The sequence below is a fragment of the Purpureocillium lilacinum genome (assembly GCF_023168085.1).
Source record: "Purpureocillium lilacinum CBS 284.36 DNA, scaffold_7, whole genome shotgun sequence".
Taxonomy (NCBI): Eukaryota; Fungi; Ascomycota; class Sordariomycetes; order Hypocreales; family Ophiocordycipitaceae; genus Purpureocillium; species Purpureocillium lilacinum.
The window spans coordinates 3050831-3072828 of NW_027072117.1; the positions used below are offsets into that span (position 1 = coordinate 3050831).

General features: G+C 53.6%; 7 protein-coding genes across 7 annotated transcripts; 4 read left to right on the forward strand and 3 right to left on the reverse strand.

The window, feature by feature from the left end:
- Positions 1 to 325: 325 nt before the first annotated feature.
- Positions 326 to 1585, forward strand: PLICBS_009837 (uncharacterized protein; the record flags this gene model as incomplete). The annotated part of the gene is made up of 1 exon (XM_065601727.1): positions 326 to 1585. The coding sequence occupies one exon, from the start codon at positions 326 to 328 to the stop codon at positions 1583 to 1585; it is 1260 nt and encodes a 419-aa protein (XP_065457799.1).
- A 293-nt stretch (positions 1586 to 1878) lies between these two features.
- PLICBS_009838 (uncharacterized protein) lies at positions 1879 to 3494 on the reverse strand (the record flags this gene model as incomplete). Its single annotated transcript, XM_018328349.1, has 4 exons — positions 1879 to 2147; positions 2221 to 3265; positions 3328 to 3397; positions 3451 to 3494. The coding sequence occupies 4 exons, from the start codon at positions 3492 to 3494 to the stop codon at positions 1879 to 1881; spliced, it is 1428 nt and encodes a 475-aa protein (XP_018173035.1).
- A 3418-nt stretch (positions 3495 to 6912) lies between these two features.
- Positions 6913 to 7740, forward strand: PLICBS_009839 (uncharacterized protein; the record flags this gene model as incomplete). Its single annotated transcript, XM_065601728.1, has 4 exons — positions 6913 to 6954; positions 7019 to 7156; positions 7235 to 7529; positions 7598 to 7740. 4 exons carry the CDS (start codon positions 6913 to 6915, stop codon positions 7738 to 7740), a joined length of 618 nt encoding a protein of 205 aa, XP_065457800.1.
- Positions 7741 to 10453: 2713 nt separating this feature from the next.
- PLICBS_009840 (uncharacterized protein) lies at positions 10454 to 12271 on the forward strand (the record flags this gene model as incomplete). The annotated part of the gene is made up of 3 exons (XM_018328345.2): positions 10454 to 11083; positions 11151 to 11475; positions 11532 to 12271. 3 exons carry the CDS (start codon positions 10454 to 10456, stop codon positions 12269 to 12271), a joined length of 1695 nt encoding a protein of 564 aa, XP_018173031.1.
- A 442-nt stretch (positions 12272 to 12713) lies between these two features.
- PLICBS_009841 (uncharacterized protein) lies at positions 12714 to 14586 on the reverse strand (the record flags this gene model as incomplete). Its single annotated transcript, XM_065601729.1, has 5 exons — positions 12714 to 12957; positions 13018 to 13066; positions 13126 to 13447; positions 13502 to 13944; positions 14205 to 14586. The coding sequence occupies 5 exons, from the start codon at positions 14584 to 14586 to the stop codon at positions 12714 to 12716; spliced, it is 1440 nt and encodes a 479-aa protein (XP_065457801.1).
- Positions 14587 to 17770: 3184 nt separating this feature from the next.
- Positions 17771 to 19195, forward strand: PLICBS_009842 (uncharacterized protein; the record flags this gene model as incomplete). The annotated part of the gene is made up of 4 exons (XM_065601730.1): positions 17771 to 17869; positions 17950 to 18776; positions 18833 to 18884; positions 18959 to 19195. The coding sequence occupies 4 exons, from the start codon at positions 17771 to 17773 to the stop codon at positions 19193 to 19195; spliced, it is 1215 nt and encodes a 404-aa protein (XP_065457802.1).
- A 694-nt stretch (positions 19196 to 19889) lies between these two features.
- PLICBS_009843 (uncharacterized protein) lies at positions 19890 to 21661 on the reverse strand (the record flags this gene model as incomplete). The annotated part of the gene is made up of 6 exons (XM_018328341.2): positions 19890 to 20576; positions 20641 to 21077; positions 21128 to 21278; positions 21331 to 21417; positions 21467 to 21578; positions 21633 to 21661. 6 exons carry the CDS (start codon positions 21659 to 21661, stop codon positions 19890 to 19892), a joined length of 1503 nt encoding a protein of 500 aa, XP_018173027.2.
- Positions 21662 to 21998: the final 337 nt, after the last annotated feature.

The following is a 21998-nucleotide window of genomic DNA, read 5'->3' on the forward strand; positions in this document are numbered from 1 at the left end:
CACCGGAGATGGCTGTCTCCAGGAAGGGGTAGCGTGCGAAGCCACGGCCATTGCCGGGAATCTAGGACTCGACAACCTGACCTTAATATACGACAACAATCAGATCACTTGTGATGGCCCTCTTGAGTGGACGATGTCGGAAGATACAAATGCGAAGATGAAAGCATTGGGGTGGCATGTGATCGATGTCCTGGACGGTGACGGGGAACTTGCTGTGTCCCGAATTGCCGCGGCGCTGGTTGAGGCGAAAAGCCTGAAAGGGAAGCCAACCTTTGTCAATGTCCGGACTACGATAGGCTACGGAACTTCGAAAGCAGGAAGCGCCATGTCTCACCATGGAACGTACACTGAAGAGGATGCAGCACAATACTGTCCAGCTGGAGAGTTCACCACACACACGATCTCCTCTGCGACCAAGAATTACTTCGCGGAGCTTGTGACCAAGGGCAGCGACCTGGAAACGAAATGGAACGACCTTATAACCCAATATTCCATGATCCACCCAGGCCTCGCCGCCGCCCTCGATCAACGTATGCGAGGCGCGGCCGACCTTCATCCAGGTAATCTGCTGGGTTCAATCAATGTCCCTGACTCACTCATGGCGACCAGACAGTTCAATGGAATCGTCTTTAACCACTTGATGTCTGGCATTCCGGCCATGATCGCGGGCGGAGCGGATCTGTGGAATGCCACCAACATGAGCGATGCGGCCCATGGGATCTTCGACCGCTGCCGGCCGTCTGGTAGGGTCATCCGCTATGGTATTCGCGAGCACGCCATGGCGGCAATCTCCAACGGAATTGCAGCGTATCAGCAAGGCTGCTTCCTCCCGGTCACCGCGACATTCTTCATGTTTTACCTGTACGCAGGCCCGGCAGTGCGCATGGGTGCCTTGAGCGACCTCAGGGTAGTACACATCGCCACACACGACTCCATCGGCGAGGGCCAGAACGGGCCAACACACCAGCCAGTTGAGTTGGACAGCCTGTATCGCGCAATGCCAAACTTGCTGTATATCCGCCCCGCTGACCCGGAGGAGGTGATTGGGGCATGGGCCACCGCTTTGGAGGCGGAACGAACACCGACTATCATTTCGCTCGCCCGTGATCCACCCTTGCATGGGCTGTCTGGTACGGACCGATGGAAGGTAAGGATGGGAGGTTACGTCTTATCCGAGCCGAAGGCAGGCCAAAAGGCGCTGGTAACGTTGATATCCTGTGGGTCTGACCTGCAGTTTGCAGCAGAGGCTGCGCTGCGACTCAACGAAGAGGGCGTACTGACACGGGTTGTGAGCATGCCCTGCATTGAACGGTTTGAGAAGCAACCGCTGGAATACCAGGAAGAGGTTCTGTCCTCATCAAGGCACGTCATCTCCGTGGAAGCATATGTATCAACGATCTGGGCCCGATTCTGCAACGCCTCAGTGGCGATGGATTCGTTCGGATACTCAGGCTCGAGCACAGAAAACTTCGCGAGATTTGGGATGGATAGTGATGGTGTAGTGAGGAAGGTCAAGGCCTTCATCAAGGGTGACACCTCACATACCAAGGCAGGTGCGTTTCGCATGTGGAGGCTATTGAAGTAGCGAAGTTGCACCACGGGGTCGGGGTCTCTCCCTGAATACACGTTCGCTGAATTGAGTCGGATCCCCCTACATGGCGGCTTTGCAAAGGTAGATGGCTCGGTGAAACGATAATTTCCATCCATAATCTTGATCAGCTATGAGCCGCACACAGCACAAGGCAGCTTTGCTCAATAGATACATGCGTTCAGACCAGCTCAATGCGATATACATCCTCGCTCAAACGTCAACGGGCACCAGTCACATATCTGGGGATCTTGCCATGATCTCAAATGTCCAACATTCTCGAGCCGGACTCACAGGTCGTTCTTCGTGTCGGGCAATTGGGCCTCAGCATCTCCATGCGACGACCCAGCACCCTCAATGGCCTTGTCAGGCCTAACATGAAGCGGCGCAATGACCGTTTCTTCCTTGAAGTAGTTGGTATCACTTGTGTACTTCCACGCCACAAAGTAGAGAATCGGCCAGCACAAGGTAGTCAACGCAAAGTACGCCGCGTTCTCATTCTCATATGGCTGCTCGGTGGCATCAACGCCAAAAGAGACGGCGGTACCAGTGCTAAGCCCTAGACGGAGGAAGTGAGTAAGTACGTTGGTGCATTTTTAAACTTTGGTAGAGCTTCGCAGGTGAGGACGTACAGGCAACAAAAAGTCCCGCAATGGAAGCAGACATGTAGGGGTCGTTGGTCAAAGTCCCCATCACGTACACCACGACGTTCTGAAACATGCCGTACTGCGCCGCATACACCATGTAGATGACAATAGCGCCTGCGTATGCGGGGTCTGTGCAGTCGATTGAAGGACCGGCAATCTTTCGGTCAAACTTCCAGCTGGCAAGCCAAATAGTCTGTGCGATATATGCGGCCGTTATCCACACGGCATCAAAGGTGATTCCTAGGATAGCACGCTTCTTGCGGCTCTTGATCTTGGGAGAGTCGAGTAGCAGGCCCATAATCATGGTGGTAGGAATCTGGATAAGGTTGTTGAGAAGACAGTTCAGCGTTCGGGTCCTGAGATTGAACGCGTAGGCGTTCATGGATGACTGGAAAGGGAAGAACATCTCGGGGATGAAGAAAGTAGGGATCATCAAGACAATCCTCCAATCCTTGAACAGCCTTCCTGTCATCTTGAGTGACTCCCACAGAGTGATTTTCTCGAAGGACGCCAAAGCTGTCCCATCAGACCGCCGCAACTGGTCTGGCGGAAGAAGGAGGAATGCCATACTGACAGACAAGCATTGGATGATTATGAAGGTTATGTAAACGGAGTGCGGCACGCTGAGGGAAGTGGCATTCCAACTCAAGCCGAGAGCCACAGACGCGCCAATCGCCGATCCGGTTATGTTTGAGGTCCACTGGATGGCTCGGTACAGGCCCTTGTCTTTCTCTTCGGCGTACGCATTTGCTGTATAGGCCGCCGTAGTCCAGAGGCAACCTGCCGTAAGTCCAAGGTATGCGCCGGCCACGATTGGGTACCACAATTTGCTGTATGTGTCATAGTACCACATCGCTCCGATGTACAGCGGGTATCCAGTAATGCCAAACATCATCGTCAGTCGCGGTCCCAGCGTATTGAGCACGGATCCTGCCATAAGTGCGGAAAAGGCGAAGACGCCGTACAGAACGCCGTTGCTAGTATTGGCCATGGCCGTCGAAGTTACCTGACCTCCACCGGCACCCAGAAGCTATAGAAGTCAAGAGTGAATTAGCTGAGCTGTTCCAATGATGAAGGGCGTGCCCGACGTACGGTGATGGCCAAGTATAGCCCGGGGTTGCAGAACAGGCATGATGATGCGATCAGGTTCTGTATGAACGGGCTATTCTCGGGTCAGAACTGGTTGACGCTGCTCTCCTCATACGAGCCACGTACTTGTTGCGCCGGAGAAAGGGCAGCTTTGTTGTTCCTTCGGCCATTGTTGCCAGTTATGACTTGACAGGGTCAAGTCCACAATGTTCAGATTTGGCGTCGTACATAGAGCGGAAGAGCGCACACGTGACAATTATATCAGTGTGTCGCCGCGGGATTACCACCGAGACATGCGGCAGGGTGGTTGAGTGTTACTGGCAGGACACCCGAGACTGCGTAGCAAAGTGGGCTGGATCTGCACGACCAGAAAAACCCCTCAGCTAAAGTACTCAGACAAGCCAGAGTCAAGGTCTGCTATCGGGTGTAAACAAAAGATCACCTGGCGGCCGACGAAGACGCTGTGCTACTGATGATCCCTTCGCCGGTTCGGTGGGGACCTGACCATGACTTAATGTATACTCTGCAATCGGAACTCATCGAAGGCACAGTCAGGGGCGAGTTCCGAGATATTGCAACGTTCCCCGCACGCCCACATCTCGTCTCCTGGCCGGCCAGATGTTTCACCCAACAGCCGAGGGGTCGGCAAAGAGCCACACAAACCTGACGTTGAATAGCCAAAGTACGTACTCGCTGTCTGCCGAAACAGCACGACGGACAGAGCACAGATGTTTCACGGACAAGCGAGCGAAACGTGTACGTATGTACGAGTAGATGGTGTTACTCTGTGCTTGACTTAGAATATAGCCGTACCATTCACCTGGCTGCCGACACCACCAGGGCAATTGGCCGGTGCGCTGGAAAAGAAAAATGTCCATCGACCGTGTTTGCGAGCCAATTCACTGACCTTCTCCAAATCAAGCATTTCGCCGATCGGCACACCCCACAAGGCCAACAAGTACTCATGCAACTTGTAAGATTCTCGTGACGGCCATACCTCAAAAGCAGGGGCATCGCCAGCCACCGCCGCAAAGTAGCAGTCGTGTAGCCAGTCCACGACGGCTGGCTCCTGACTTACTCCGGCCCAGGTAGGTTCCTCCCGCAGCCCAATCGCGTCGTTATCATCATCGGACGCAAGATAATAGTCCCTGACGAAACCCGAGCGTATGAAGAGAAAGTCGCCGACCCGGATATCACCCCCTTGGCTAGCTGGGCGGATGTCGAGACCTTGCCAATCCCCACACCGGCGAAGCTCTTCATATGTAATGGCATGGTGAGATGCCGAGTTGTAAGCAAATCCCTGGCTCTCCGCGTAGGAGCGGTAGTCCAGGAGAACGCCGCGACCCGTCATCCCCTGGCTCGACCAGTGATGAATGCTGCATCTATCATTGGCATGAGGCCCTGCAATGTCGGAGGCCTTTGTGTTGTTATAGAACGTCTTGGTCGGCGCGTGCGACATGTGTCGAAACCCGTCCCACTGTGAGCTTGATTGCGTGTTCAGTTCGTAGAGGTCATCGTTGCCAATACCTTCCTGGACTACCTTGATGGTGTGTCGAAATCGTTCCCGACCCCAGCTTGGCTGCCTTGGCACGTCGAGCGGAAGATCGACTCTTGCTATCTCGCCCGACAGAATTTCGGCCTTGGCGGCCACCACTCGTGACGGAGTCAGTAGATTGAGCCTCCCCAGGTTGTCATCCGCTCCCCACGTCCAAGCTGCATCTGCGGGGGCTCCCTCGGTTCTCGGCAGATGTTTTCGTGAGGGGAACACCGAATTGGTGGGGTCCCAAGGAAGTTGGCAGGGGTCTTGACGACGTGGGCTGCTGCTCGCCATGTTGCTCAAGCGAGCTTGAAGCGCTGTACGCTCGCAGACATATCATCGGGGCAACGCCCTTTACATAGCTATCTGGCAAGCATCTAAAGATGAACCGCCAGATCGTTCGGCGTTCGGGTGGACTTCGCTGCGCGAGATGGACGTTTGGCCCCTTGACGGACCGCCGCAACGCGAACGCCGAGTTCCTAGCGACGACACTAGTCAGTTGGCCGACACACCAACGGATCGAATGCAAACATCCCCCGCACCTTCTCCGACCCTCGGAGTTTTGGTGTCTTGGTACTAATACGTCGAGTATTATTTGTGCACTTCTTTCGTAGTCATGCACTATACGTTGCGAACAGAACTGCGTTTTGATCTTTCCCTGCTCCGTGCTGTAAGGAGCTCGCGTACATTGCCAAGATAATCAGTTCACACCACTCTACACCAAGGCTACCCATGGATTCCTGGCAGGATGTTGCTTCGGCATACCAAGCGGCTGTTCTGGATGCCATTCCTGTCCGCTGGCGACTGGCAGAGACACCGGCCCCGTCTGTGAAAGATGTCCGTGACATTCCGGTGAAATGCGGACTCTTAACAGAGAAGCAGCTAGCCATCACGGAACAGGAAGCTACGCAGCTCGTATCGGAGCTACGAAACGGTAGCCTGACTGCCGTAGAGGCTACGGAGGCCTTCTGCGCACGCGCAGCCATCGCGCATCAATGCGTAAGCAAATCGGCACATGGCAGTCTTCAACTGACTACAACTACGTGTTAGGTAAATTGCCTTACTGGATACTTTTACGAGGAGTCCATCGCACGTGCCGCAGCACTCGATGCCATCTTGAAGGATACCGGAAAACCCGTTGGGCCGCTACATGGTCTTCCAATCGCCATAAAAGTAGGTCATGGTGGGCCTCGATGGACCACCTTCGAACATGGACTTGGAACTCAGCAACTGACCAGCAAATTAAAGGACACCTTTGAGTTAGAGGGTAAAGCTGGTACTTTTGGGCTAATGGCCTGGAGGGACAACAAGGGCCAACGCGATGCTTCTATCGTGAAGCTCCTTAAAGCCGCGGGAGGTATGCCACGCCATAAGAACCCGATTGCGCGTAGTCATGGTTCACTCACGCCATCTTCTTCCTGACACTTTAGCTGTTATCTTTGCACGAACTACTATGCCACAAACAGGGATGCTGCTCGAAACAGTAAGCAACCTTTGGGGTCGAACCAAGAACCCTTTCAACAGAGACTTTTCGGCAGGTGGCTCCTCTGGCGGAGATGGTGCCCTCGTGGCCATGCACGGGTCCCCCTTCTGCCCATCAACCGACATTGGTGGAAGCATTCGGGCCCCAGCGACCTTCAATGGGCTTTACGGAATACGGCCAACTTCAGAAAGAATACCCAAAACAGGACTCCTCACCCCTGTACTTGGTCAGATCTCAATCAAGGTCTCCTGTGGACCAAATTGTCATAGCGTAAGAGATTTGGGGCTGTTAACGAAGCTACTGTTAACGCATTATGACTATATTGGCTTTGACCCAACTGCCGCCCCCCTCGCCTGGCGAGACAAGGTCGAGGTACAAGACAAGCTTGTTTTTGGCGTTCTTCGAACGGACGGTTGTGTCACACCGCAGCCTCCAGTTGCACGAGCATTGAGTGAGCTCGTGGAGAGTGTGAAAGCTGCTGGTCACAAAGGTAAGCCTTCGTAGCCCCTGGTTGCGAGTAAAGGTGTTTCAATTGACTCATGGACTGGCAAACGAATTAGTGATCGAGATGGACCCTCCATTTGACCTGTGGGAGGCATCGCAAGTTACGGTAAGTATATTTCATTTGTTGGGACTTTAAGTTCATCCATAGCAGGCGCGCTAACCAGCAATAGTGGAAGCTTTACTTCCAAACCGGCGCCAAGGAGGTTCGGGACATGATAATATCGGCTGGCGAGCCCACCCTTCCAAACTTCTCATGGTACCTGGACACTTTCAAGATTCAAGCGCTCACTGTCCCTGAGCTATTCCAGGTAAGCACACAACATGCTTCCTTGCTCACCCCCCGTGCCTCGATATTGGTCCGTTTCTAATAACATACTCGTTCATAGTTGAACGCCAAGCAAGCGGCGTACAAGCGCCAGTTTGCCCGGGCCTGGTCTGACACGAAAGACCTCACCGGCTCAGGGCGGCCGATCGACGGCTTGCTCTGTCCGTGCGCACCCTCGGCGGGCTTCCCTCACGATTTCCCAGTTTGGTGGGGTTATTTCTCCATCTGGAACCTCTTGGACCACCCGAGTGTGATCATGCCACTGAAGACGTTCCAAATCGACCCAATCCTTGATGCCAAGAATATGGACTACGTTCCCCAGGACAATGTGTTTGACAGGATGAACTGGGAAGCCTGTGAGTCCCCCCCCCCCCCCCCCCCCCCCCCCCTGTGTGTTCTCTGTGTTTTAGCTTCCTTTGCTCAGGTTTCTTCACAGACGACCCCCAGCTCTGGAGCAACCAGCCGGTGTGCGTGCAGATTGTGAAGCCGCCCTACAAGGACGAGGAATTGATAGCAGTTGCCGCTGAAGTTGACAAGATATACAACGGTTCTACATCGCAAGGATAGGAGGCCGGACATTCAGAAGGGACACAATGGCAACTCTGTCATTGAACCATATCTAGCTAGCTGTGTTGTCAGCTTGATCATGACTGAAACGGAACTGCGTTCCAATGAGGGTCGTCGTCTTGCCACGCAGGCAGTTGGCAGAAGGAATCTAGAATAGCAGGTAGACTAAACTCCGGTACTTCGCTTGCTATGGACGTTTCAATGAGGTTTGCGTCATTCTGCTGTTGAATGTTGTGGATGATGGTCGTGAACCTGTCCAGCAGGCTACGAAAGACCTTCCTGATCCCTTCTGCATTCGGCCAGTATTCGGACAAGTGTTCAGCAGCAAGGCATGCCCTGTTCAACAGATGCATATCGTTGAGAGCAGCCAGTACACAGGCGTCCCCTAGCTGGCGCTGGATCTCTTTCGATGTGTGTATAGCTGCCGCTGTCAATGCTACAAGAGCAGTAAAGTGGCAGTGGCCAACCATGTTCTTCGCCCGAACCGTCTCAAAGGTTGAGATGATTGCAGTTGTTGAGCCGCTCACGATGCTTAGATAGTCGTGCCTGATGCGTTCTGGACAGGGACCGTCATCCGACATGAGTCTGTAGAGATGGAGCACTGCTGTGTGGTAGTGTAGCCGTAAATTCAGGTCCGCAAAGGTATCGGTGTTGGCTGATGGTGGAAAATCCAGCATCCAGGAGACCAGTCTTGCATTCAGTGATGAGGCCTGTGCGACAAGGTTGGCTTGCTGGGAGACGCGCGGCGCACTGAGACCGACGATATCCAGAACTATGTAACAAAGGTCAATATTCCGGGCGCAGTAGTCGAGATTGAGCTTTCTGTTCAGAACGCCATTGGACTCAATGAAGTCATCAGCCGCCAAGGGCGCCTGGTCAAAGTCCTCAATCCGAATCATAGGTGGCCGCCCGTGTTCCAGCGCCGAGAGTGCATCCACCTGGAATAAAGTCCACCACACGCGCCTCCAATGACGCCGGTCCTCGATGGGCATGTTGTTCTGATTTGGGCTCATGGTGGTGACCGAAAGGTTCCTGTGCATGCCAATGCCAAAAGCAATGCGACAGGCCACGCCGGCCCAGAAATAGCCACCTGAGCTTGCTGTGTCGCCATTTTGCAGATGCCAGGAAAACAACAAAGCAGTTTGAACCAGATGCACCCGGTCGCTCTCGTGGCGCATATCAAAAAGCTGTTTGGCGCGGCGAAAGAGAGTCGCCTTGAGCATATAGCGCACTGGCACTACGTGAGGATGTGTTGATACATGTGCCCCAACCAGCAGCACTGCATGCAGGAGCATCAGCGGCGGTTGCCCGTCCGCACCATCGTATCGAGCTCGGAAAGCGGCCTCGTCAACGACGGGAAAAAGTGGGTTGATGTCAGCAAAGTAGGAATCGACGAGGCTGTCTCGCACGTCCTTGGCAGGGAGAGAAGTCACATCCTGGACGATGTCTGCGGCAGTACCGCTCTGCGCGACATCGGGCTTCAACATCAGTGGAGGGTGAATCTGCGGGAATGGGAAGACAAGGCACGCGGAGTTCGGCTGGTCAAGGTGGATGAGGTGAGTCATGTTGGACACATGTGTGCCGACATAAACCACTCTCATTCGATCCCAGCTGTCAAAGACGTTCCAGGTGGAAGACGAGATGCCATCCTTGAAGAACCGGAAGAGGCCGTTCTTTGCCAGTCCAAGCGCGACTGCCTCCTCGGAGTTCGGAGTATCGTTGCTTGTAATCTCTGTCGCGTCTCGTGGTGAACGCTCGCTCGGTGGTGTTCCTGCCGATTCCAGGGGCGTCACCAGTGAGCGACCGCTGGCGGCACTGCTGCCGCCTTGCGATGCGGCCGTGGGAGAGGGTGCAGGGCGAAACTTGGCCTTTCTCTTTCGACGCCAGCCGATCGTAAACCTGCAGCGGGCGTGCATAGTCAGAATACAATGTTCTCAATGTAAAGGTCAAGGACGCGAGACACATCGATGGTTCATAAGAATGGATTGTACATACTCGCAAGTGGCATTGGCTCTGGAACAAGCGGTACATGGCGCGGACTCCGCGACGTCGGCACGGTCGCATCGCACCTTTCGGCGCCTGCATGCATCACACGAGTGCATCTGCTGCCTCCGGGCGGGCCCATGAGGCATCTTGGCTCGGCGGAATTGATGAGGGTCAACGCTGACAATTGACAATTGTCGGCGCTCGGTACATTTACATCGACTTTGAAGTACCCCGACTTGGCTCTCACACTCCCGCTGTTCACAGGACTGAGGGGAGGGGTCAAAATCCACTTTTCGAGGACACTGCGACCAATGGAGTTAGGCCAGGCTGGTTCAGCATGTTCGGTCCAGCGGAGCTTGGAGCTGAGCGCGTCGCAACTCGGAACTCGAGGCCAACAAACGCCGGGGCCAACGACCAGTTGCGCTGTGGACGGAGACTTGACCGCACTCTCAGTTGCGATGCGACGTTCTTCGTATCAAAGCAGGCTATTTAAAAACGCAGATTGGCCGAGTTAGAAAAGTGTAATGGCAGCCTCGTCACAATTTGGTGTGCCACCTGGGTTGCACACTTGCGGGCTTGTCTTCCATTCCTCCGCACTCAAACCAACAGAATGTCTCCTCCATCTCGTCCAAAGTCAAACGTCATTGCAGTTGACCCGCATGGCCTCTTTGACAGCCGGCCAACTTTCTCTCATGTGGCCTGCTCGGCCGCAGGTGGCCGAGTGATCATGACCGCTGGTCAGGTCGGCGCCGACGAGAGAGGCGTAGTCCCACAAGACATCGAGGAACAGATTCGCCTGGCCTTCACAAACCTCAGGAAATGCCTTGAGTCGGTTGGCGCATCAGTCACTGACATTGTTAAGCTGGTCTATTACATAGTCGACTACGATCACACCAGGAGACACCACGCAAGACCCCTCATTGACTTTCTCAACGGACACCGGCCCGCCACGACCTTGGCCCCTGTGCCGAAGCTGGCCAAGCCCGAATACAAGTTTGAAGTTGAAGCCTACGTCTCATTGCCCCAACAGCCATTGCAAGAGGTGGATGTTGTCGTCATTGGAGCTGGCCTGAGCGGCCTCAAGGCTGCGTACGATGTGCAGCAGGCGGGGTACTCGTGTGCAGTGGTTGAGGCTCGGGACAGGATAGGGGGCAAGACCTGGTCGACCGACCGCACGGATGCCGGCAAGTTCGTCGACGTAGGCGCCGCGTGGATTAACGACACAAATCAGTCAGAAATTTTTCGACTTGTCCAAGCTCTCGGGCTGGAGACAGTGGTGCAAAACACCACAGGAAATGTGATTCAGGAGGATAGCGACGGCAGCCTATCACAGTTCAAGTATGGAAGCTTGCCTGAGGTAAAGAAACTCACACATATCAGCGCACATCCGAGAACGTAGCGGCATGTTTCTGACTTCGAAGCAGAAACTAGTTGAAGCAAATGGGGTCGAGAACATGATCATCTTGCGCAACAAGGCCGAGGAGACTTGCCAGGCCCTTGACATTCGCTCTCCGGCACATGCTGGTAGCCACCTCGACAGCATGACTTTCGAGGACTGGGTCAGGTCTGTTACAGGATCGAGCGAATCAGCCATGGCATCGGCCAGAATCTGGACAAGAGCTATGCTTGGTATGGAGCCACGGGAAATGAGCGCTCTGTTCTTCCTCAATTACTGCAAAAGTGGTGGTGGCCTGGTCCGAATGCGGTCGGATCAAAAGGATGGAGGTCAATATCTCCGTCTGGTGAAGGGTCTGTATTGCCCCGTCCCCGATCGTGACACTTCGTACCTAACTTGATCCGTATAGGGACTCAAAGCATCTCCAGTGGTCTTGCAAGTCTGCTCAAACGAGGAACAATTACACTGAGCTCACCCGTCCGAGCCATCGAGCAGACGCAGTCGGCAGTATATGTCTCCTCCAGCAGACGGCAGTATATTTGCAAGCGTGTCATTGTATCAGTCCCAACGCCCCTGTACAAAGAAATCACTTTCACTCCCCAACTACCCGCCGATAAGCTCGAACTAAGTCAGCTCAATCGGCTCGGCTACACCAACAAAGTCTTGGTCCGTTATTCGACCCCTTGGTGGCGCGGCTACGGGCTTTGCGGCATGTTGCAATCTTTTGCAGGCCCAGTGACCGTCACACGAGACTCGAGCGTTGATGTGCTTGGCCAGTTCTCACTGACATGCTTCTGTGTTGGCGACTGGGGCCGCCAACTATCGAAGCTCTCGCAGAAGAAGCGATTTGATGCCGTCGTGGAACACATAGAGAAGACACTGGGATCCGCTGGCAAAGCGCCACAGCCTGTGGGTATTGAGGAGCATGAGTGGCAATTCGATCAGTGGGCGCAAGGATGCCCTTGCCCGGCCGCACCGCCTGGGGCTATGGTTCGCCTTGAAAGCGCCCTCAGATCGACGCATGGCAAGTTGCACTTCGTGGGCACCGAGACAGCGTATGAGTGGAAGGGCTATATGGATGGGGCAGTCCGGTCTGGGGCGAGGGGCGCCGAGGAAGTTGTCAACGCTCTTGGCCATGCCAGGCTGTGAACAAGGCAGGTACGGCTGGCTTGACACAAGTACAATAACTTACAACATCCATGCCCAATGTGCTAGCCGAGTGACAAGATAAGACTTCAGGCATTATGCCATCGCGAGACAAATGAGTGGAATACGACCTGGACATGACCGCAATATGGAACAAGCAACCTGCATTTCTGGACATAATCCGGACCCACGAACTGTCAATCATCAAATCACAGTCTGGCTCTTTCATGGCTAAATAACGTCGCGAGCTGACGTATTGCTTTCTCCAATCCTCGAGTTCCAGGGATGGTGTGTGACGAGAGTTGCTGTCCCTTGCACTAAGTGTTTCGCGTTTTGCTCGAGAATCACGAACTGCCCATTCAACACAAAGGCTCCTCCCAACGCCGTTTCACGTTTCCGAGTGCGCATACCGTAATCACTGTTCAAAATATAAAGTGTTCTACCTTCAAATCATTTTCTCGGGCGCGACGTCCACATGCAGAGCTGCCTCCTTCTCCGTTTCTTCTTGGGTGACTGGGGCCGGTGCGCTGTCGCCATCGAAAATACGCGCAATTTCCTCAAGAGTAGGCCCCTTTGTCTCGATGTAGAAGAAATAAACGAAGATGAGCTCGCAAAAGTCCCAAATGGTGTAGAATAGCATAAAATTCCAGTGATGGGGAAGATTCTCCCAAGCAACCTTATTCGTTTGGCTGGCGAGGTCAGCACATGTACATGCAGCAGCAGATGTATGACATAAAGCGTGTGCTTACTTCCCAATGGCAAGAACAATCTGTATCGTAAGATTGAGAATGACGAGACCTGTGGATGGTTATTACATCACGTTCCAGACCAACACCGCTTGCCTCAGATATACGTACCTTTCGCGCGGAGGTGGAATGGTACAATCTCAAGCGAATACGAAACGAGAAGGCCTCCGAACCCGATATCGTAAAACGCTCCAAATAGCCAGATAAAAGCCACCTGGGCGTACCCTGACGCAGTGTTGTTATAGGTCATTGTACCGTCGGAGCCTTCGACACCAGACTCCTCGTATATTGCGCCACACACGGTCCAGCAAGCAAAGGCAACGACCATACCAAAAATGCCAGTAAGAAATAGAGGTCGCCGGCCAATTCTATCGACGTAAAGTGCTGCTGTGATGGAAATGATCGTATCCATTATGGTCTTGCCCGCTGATAGCTAAGTTCAAGATCGGTCAGTTATGGCGCAGCCAAAACAGGTCGAGCAACTTACCGCTAGCTTCTTGTTCTGCTCTGTGATTCCAGCGCCATCATAGATTACGTCAATATAATTAGAAAAAAGGGCATTCCCTGAGTATTGCGATATGACGCCGGATGAGATGACTATTGCCAGCCTCCATCTATTTCCCTTCGTCTTTAGGAAGTCGAAGTAGCTAGCGGAACCCTTGCTAGTGCGGGCTTCTTCGATGGCTTGCTTCATCTCTCGATACTCGAATAGGACAGTGGCATTATTTGGGTCACCGCCGCCATGATGCTTCACCAGCATGGCGAGGGCCTCCTCGGAACGATCCCTATGAACGAGCAAACGCGGAGACTCTGGTACCCACCAGATGCCTGTGATTTGAATGACGGATGGAAGGCATTGCATGAAGGTAATGGAGCGCCAAGACCAGTTGCTAGGTATAGATGCGACACCCCAGCCGACCAGCGAGACAACTGCGTGCCGTTAGCAGTCTGTAAATAACCAAGTTGTAGGCGAGTGTGCTTTTTACATAGGGCTCCAACGCTGAAAAGGCAGTTATAGACTGTCGTTAAAGGTCCACGGTGCTGCGGGTGGCAGATCTCGGTCAGAAGCATCGGAGAGGAAATTTGTGATAGCGCGTTGCCGAAACCAAGGACAAAGCGTCCTCCAATGAACACTACCTTGGTGTAAATATAGAAGCCATTAATGAACCTGCGAGAGGGCATGAACTTACTCCCGAAATTCTGAGCAGATGCCGTTAGGCACGCCCCGGCGATCATGAAAAAGCAGCCTGCCATAATGGCTGGCCTCCGGCCTGAAGTGTCGACTATATACGGCGAGATGAAATACGCAATGATAGAGCCAATATTGTACATGTTGATTAGGATTCCCAGTTTGTTCGGGTCGTTATACTCGGGAAAATAGGACTTCCAATAGTCCATCTGCTGCGAGGTGTTCTGGAGCATGCCGTCAAAGCCCGTGGTCGCAGACCCGATGAGCAGGAAGAAACTGAGGAAGTAAAGCCGCCGCAAATGCGGCTCTTTGTACCACGTTACATGCTCGAATTTGGGCGCGGCGGCTGGTGCGGCGGCATTGGATGTCCCCAGGTTGACCATTGTGGCAACTGTTCTCACTTGTCAGACTGACTTCCCGGCGACGAGGGCAAGGGGGATGTGATGCAAGTTCGTGTAGATGATGTTCAGGCGTCGAATATTGTGATACTGCCGTTTTGCACTCTTCGCTGAGAATGTGGTTCCGGGACGGCTTATATACGTTGAGTCGTGGTTGCATCGTGGTGGCAGTCTCAGCCACGATCACTCAATGTGGGAGCGGCGAGAAGTGTAGCAAGGACAACGCCCCAGTTGTTCTCGTTGCCCGACTCGTCCTCAGTAGCAAGAACCCCGCCCGCACCGTCACGATGTTGGCAGCTGGGGCATCTGGGAGAGTACGAAAGGTCAATCCGGGGTACGATCAGAAGTCGGCCTGTGTACTCTACACCGGAGGCTGGGCAGATGCTTGACGGATCGGAAAGACGGGATCGAAGCCGTGCACGTGTTCTCCTGGTCGCCTGTGTCTCAGGCGATGGCAACATCCTTAACGTCACGCACCCGGGCTTTGACTCTGAGCATCAGGCCATGCTGGACAGGGTACCGCCGTGGTGTGTCCCGCTCTCGCCCGTTTGGGAAATCCAGGGGAGCGCGGCTCGAATGGCAGAACGAGTAAATGCCCCGGAGAGCATGCATGGCACGAGTCGAGATCTGTTTTGACATTTAGCCGGGGTTACGGCACCCTGTCTCTTGACGAGCCCTCCGCATGGGGTCTCCTGGAGACGTTCAGTGATGCCCTCACCAATTGCCGGGACCTTCACACCACCGTGACTTTATCCCGCGACTCTACGTGCTAGTACGACTTGTTATTAGTCGAGCGATCTTTTCCTTGCTTGCTCGCGCTATTTCATCATTTATGCCGGCAACTGGGTTGGCGCTGGACGTTCGTCGATCTGCCGTGACATTGTCCAGTGTTGATTGTCCATCCGAGGATGTCGGGGCGACGGGACAATGAAAGCGCTTGCTTGGGTCCATCTGCATGTCCTTGCGCACGCAGTAATGCACGCTTTCCCAACTCAACGACATACTTGTTCTTTCTATGTTCCATGTCGCCACGCTGTGTTTCCTGCGCTGGTGTTTCTACGTCAGAGTTGGCACGCCCAACAGTCGGGTAACGTCGGCCGGGCAGCTCAATTGCTGGCAGCTTTCGCTATGCGTGTTGCGCACAATGGAGGGGCAGTCGCAGGCAGTGTCGGATTCAAGGCCCGACGGACCCAAGGCATACAAACAACATGCAAGAACGGTGGCGGCTCTCGCGTTCATGTCAAACCTTCGGGAAGACCACGCGTGGGTAGCCGCTCCAACCTCCTCGTGGGGAATTGCGGCCCCGGCGCTCACGATCACCTGGGAGCTCCCACTGCCACCACTACCAAGCATCCACAGCGGGCCAATACTTGCGGTCCCTGAGCCTCGCGTGCGTTCCGACCGACAACGCGCGCGCACGACGCTAGCCGCCCTTCGTGCGTTACGGAAGTGAAGCGGCTCGAGCGAGGTATCAGTATCATGGCAAGTCCAATGGCTACCATATTCATTCATGTCCATTCGTGTTGCACGCCGCCAGTGCGTGCAGACCAACGGTACGGGCACACAACCCTGCCGTTTCACAATGCCGCCCGCGTCAGCAGTGGCCAGGCTCGACTCTTGAGCCACCCGACTTTGCCGAACTGGGCCTGGGTTGTTAGATGGTACATTTTACGTCTTGGACTGAACCTCACTTTTACAGAATACTTGGGGCAAGAATTAGGATAATTGCTTGTGAGCGACCGTATTTCCGCTACTGTCCGGTGCATCCTGCCTCACTCAGGCAAGAGAAAGGCTCAGTGACATGCGCAACGTCTTGCCGATGGTCTGTCGCGATACTCATGCAACAGTGCGTTGTGGCCCACGCTGAGGGACTTGAAGTTGAGCCCCGGCGTTGATGCTGCGAGATTATGCTAATGAGGTTCAGCAACCGTTTAATTGCATCAGTCGGCCTGAGCAGGTGCGCCGTGTCTCACCAAATTTGTTCAAAGGAATTTTCTTGCCTCGCTCAATGTTGAACAGAAGATCTAGGCCTTGAGCGAGGTGCACATCGGTGCCTGGCGAGGGGCATCTGCTGTGACCGCACATGTGCACAGTCAGGGTTCGACACTGCCACCATGTAATAAATGTACGAGTTTGAGATGCGCTTTTGTGATATATGCGTAGTAGCCGTCGTCGCTTGAACGTCATCCCACAATTTCCGGCTGCCCTTGAGCCCGAGATTGACACTGCAAGATGGAGACACTGTGCATGGTACGGGGACAGTTTTATGTGCTTACACGGGTGCCTTCACCCCATGACAGTGCATAACGCAAACAGCGCTTGCCGACCATGCCCCTTGTCTTTTGCATCATCATTGGTGAGCCCGGGGGATGTCGCGGGGGATGTCGCGCAAGGAGGCTCTGCTCTCTTTCGGGCACGCATCGGTGACCAGACTCTCCATGTAAGTGCAGAGCGTGCATGCTCTGGGGCTGATGTTGGACTCCTCGCAAGAGCCTGGCTCCATTTCGTGGTGTGGAATCAGAGCCTTGGTATTGGGTGGCCCCCGGAACGTGTGGCGCCAACAGGCGCTAATCCGCGAGCAATATCTTGGCACATTCGGCAGCTGGCTTGCGCCTCGATTGCGAATGTTGATATCGACCACCCACTTCCAGCCGTCCGGTCCCCAGCGTCAAGGATCTTTGACTACGTGGCCAACAGGGCGACTGCTTTCCACGACAAGCGACTTCTCCTCACGGTGCCAGGGCATTCAGCGGGGTAGTTGTCCTCGAGGATCGCTGATGATCTGCCCGCCACGCAGGTCGGGCTTACTACCATGCGCTGGTTCGTCTCTAGATCGCCTAATCGGTGGACTTGCTAGCCTGAAGTTACTGCCTTATAGGGCGAAAAGCCCTCCCACACAGCCAGCCCAGGTTCGGTGGCAGCCTGTCAGCTTACGCTAAGGGCGACCGGGATTGCCGCTGCGATGATTTAAATAGATTGGTGCCGTCCGCTGAGCCACTGTGAAGTCGTAACAATTTCCAACTCAATAATCGGCCTCAGCTACAGCTATATACAAGTTCAAATCCATGTGCGGGTAGACATGGCCTCGGCGAACCCGCCTTGACCATAGTCAGCCTTGCAGCCCTACAACCCATTGATGCCGCACGACCTGCAACTCTCAGCATTGACGATGGCCTCGTACCTCTACATTGCGTCATCGGCAAGCCTGGCCGTGATCGTGTATGCAGCCTTCAAGCTCATTGAGCATCGCAGATTCTACGCAAACTTGGTATGTGCTGCATGATCCATTGCTTCGAGCTGCTCTTGGCCTTGATGCACTAGATGCTAATGACTTACCAAAAATTGTAGCCAAAACCCCCTGGCCACTCGATTCTGTTTGGTCATCTAAAGTTATTCGGCGATATCGTCAAATTGTTTCCGGCAGGGACCCATCCTCAATACTTCTACACCTATCTCTCCCGCAAATACTCACTTCCCGATGTCTGGTATGTCGATTTACGGCCGATTGGGCCCCAGCAGGTCGTGATTACCGGACCCGATGCCGCTGCACAGGTCACCGCCATCCGATCATATCCGATGCACCCAGAAGTCAACCGCTTCTTGGCTCCAATGATCGGAGACAATGTCATCGCGGCAACTAACGGGCCCCTATGGAAGAAATTACACCATATGATGGCACCTGCATTCACACCTAGATACGTCAAGACACTTCTTAGTACCATCGCAGACGAGGTTATGCTATTTCATGGCAGATTGCGAGAGCTTGCCAAAGCGGGCGACGTGTTCTCTATGGAAGAAGAGCTGTCGAAACTCAGTTTCGACGTCATTGGTGGCATCGTGTTCGGAGTCTCGTTCAACGCCCAGCGATCTGGGTCTCTCATTCTGGACGACCTCAGAGCAGTACTGAGCTTATCACAACTAATTAGAGAAAGCTGGAATCCTATAACAAAGATCCAGGCATGGTGGTCAAGGCGGCAGGCGATCAAGCGCTCCGATATTTTTCTGCAAAAGCGACTCGTGGAGAGATATCGAGTCATGAAGAACGAGAAGAATATCCCAACCAGGCAAAGTGCCAGAAGTATTCTTGACCGGATTCTGCTGGAGCGAATTGAGAACAACGGTGACGCTGTCGAGCAGCCCCTGGGCCAGGACTTCTTGGAACTTGCGGTAAATAAGTACGTTGCCCAAGACTAGCTGCCTTACATTGACCCCAGCTAACCAAGTGCTTAAGCCTGAAGGCTCTACTCATTGGTGGTCATGGAACCACGACGGATACTCTATCGGTAAGACGCTGCGTGAAACTCTCTAGAGGCGATATGCAGGGAGATTGTTTCGGCTAAACTTCCCGTTATCCAAGTTTGTATACATGATGCTTGGTCTTCACCCAGAAGTTCTGCAACGATTGCGCCAAGAACATGACCAAGTATTTGCTCCCAGTCTTACAGCAACACGCAAGATATTGCAGGACAATCCTGCCAAGACAAACGAGCTTGAGTACACGTCAGCCGTGATCATGGAGACGTTGCGCATCTTCCCCGTGGGATTCTCTATCCGCGAGTCACCCCCAAATGAGTATGTTAAGTGGCGGGCTTGATGAGACTTTGAGCACTCTTGGGCTTGCTGACGCACCATTTAGGCCGAATCTGCAGTTCAAATCGCGTTCATTCCCGACGGCCGGCCAGATGATCGTTCTCTGTCAACACGCCACTCACTTCGATCCTAAAAATTATGTCGAGCCATCATCCTTTGTGCCTGATCGCTTTCTGAGCTCATATGACGGACCCAAGCCCCATCGGTTCGCATGGCGTCCCTTTGAGAGAGGACCTCGTGCCTGCATGGGACAAGAACTGGCAATGGACGAAATGCGAATCATCCTTTTAATGACGGTCAGGTGGTTTGATCTCGAGGCAGTTGTGAGACCCGAAAGTATCAGCAAGGAGCCAAGAGTGTCATACACTGACTGGGATACGAAGATCGGGGATCTTGCTTTCCAAGAGCTCAAAATGGGAGCCTCTCCAAGAAATGGTATGGCGATGCACGCAAAGATGTCAGGCACGGCTCCGAGTTCCTAGTCACGAACGGGATTACATGTATGGCTCAGGGTCATTGAGGAGCATGCTGAGTAGTATCTGTAATTGCGACTCATCTCGAAATTTGGCGCGGCATCCTATCGAAACTATGCGCCATGGTAGCCATAGTAGGATCGTCCACTCATTATGTTGAGCTCAACTGCTAAGCCTTCATCATTCTGCCCAGTGGACGCGCAGCGTAGAGCGCAGTCGCCACAGCTACCGAACCTGCTTCCCCTCGATATCTATCGTTTCGGTCTGTGTGTTCACTATTCCCAGCAGTTGAGCCCCTTTCACAGTGTGATTCTTGTCTCCAAACAGCTCGTCCATCTCCTCCAAAGGAATCTGGCGCGTCTCGGGAATGAAGAAGTAGACATAGGCAGCGAGAACGACGTTCATCGCCATAAAGAAGAACAAACACTTCAACCCAGTCTTCTGCAGGAAGATCGGGAAGAACTGCTGGAAAATTGTGTTGGCGACGTTCTGCATCTGCGAGCACATGCCCACGGCCTGCGCTCGAACGTTCATCGAGAAGACCTCAGAGGTCCAGATCCAGGTAGTCGCACCCCAGGAAGGCTTATAAAAGAAGATGAATAGGAAGAGGCCAAACACGATGGCGATACCTGCGGGCTGGCTCTTGGTTCCGTCCGCTCCCGTGGGTGTTAGCAGCCCAACTAGGGAGACAATGAGCATGGACAGTGCCATGCCACCCGCGCCGAGGAGAAGCAGCCATCGGCGACCAAACCGGTCTGCAGTCCATACAGCATTCAGAGTGAATATGATACCGAAGGTCGCATTCAGCGCATTGATGAGGTTGATCGTATCTGTGGATGGCCACACTTTCTTGTAGATGGCGGTGCTATAGGAGTTGAGGGTGCCCTGACCGGTGAGTTGCTGACCAATATTCTGCAACATACAAAGTAAGCGCTGGTTCCATTTCTTTCCATAGTTGATTCTCTGGTGTACTCACGAGAATAAATGCGAGCAAGAGTCGTTTGCGAATTGATGGCTCCTTGAAGAGAGCCTTGTAGCCGACACCTGAGATTTCCTTCTCATACTCAATTGCCTCTCGAATGGTGATAACCTCTGCTTCCACCTCCTCTTCAGTGTCGCGAACTTTTCTCAATGATGCCTTGGCGGCATCCACATCACCATGGCGCTGAATGTGCCAGCGCGGTGTCTCGGGTTGCCACGGAAGGAGCACTATGATGAGAGTCGGGACGAGCATCTGGAAGATGACAACCATCTTCCAATCCCATTCACCGAGACTTTGGCGGCGCTTAGCACAGGCATAGTTGATCCAGTATGCGATGAAGGAGCCCACGGAGTAGAAAAGCTGCCAGAAACCCATGATGTAGCCACGGATGTGTGATGGTGCCATTTCGCCGATGTACACCGGTCCAGCGGCTGTAATTGCTAAGCCATCATGACGCAGAACAAGTCTGGGGGAAGCATACTCAACGCGATACCTTGTCCCAGCCCAACTAGCACTCGACCAGCAATGAAGCACCCGAGTGCACGATAAGGCGCGAACGTCTGCATGAATGTGGCAACGATGGTGACAAAACAGCCTATGCCGATGCCCCATCTTCGGCCCAGAAAATCTGCCTAGAAGATTGTTAGTATCACTCGACTTGGCTCTAAAGACGAAGTGTCGCACGGTAGGGCCGCCGATGAAGAATCCGGCAACGATGGCTCCAATCGTGTACGCCGTATTGACCAGGCCGATAAGGTACGCGTCGTTTTTCTGTTACCGGTCGTTAGGATGGTTCTCTTTCAGCGACTCAAATACGAACAATGTCGAGGCCAAACCAGTTGAGCCAGTTGTCAGAGCCCTGGACCGAGTTGAAGACCGACGCATCATACCCATATAGCACCATGGCCATCGCTGCAACCAGCGATATGTACCTGGAGGATTCCTGTGAGCCACTTCCACTCCTATTTATCTCCCGTAGAACTTACCAGTTGTACAATCTAGTCTTGGACACCATTGTGCTGATCGTCTTCACGCAAGCTCTAGGTGCTCAAGGTCAATGTTCTAGCTGCTTCATAGACTGAAGGAGTAGATCTGTTCAGCATGCTCATTACATGGTACGTATGGCGCTGCGAGCAGGCTTAAATGCATTGGCCAAGACGGAAAGACTTCCCGAGATCCAGTGTCAACATGCCTTTGCCGCAGTATGGCCAAATCATAGGTAGCCTGTCAGCAGATTACGCCTGCAGGACCCCGAACAGGGCTTCGGCAACAGCTGTCCCGTTGCGAAGTTGGAGTTCCCCCGCACTTCACCTGTAGCCAATAATTCTTACCCTCACCTTCTGTTGTGCGTC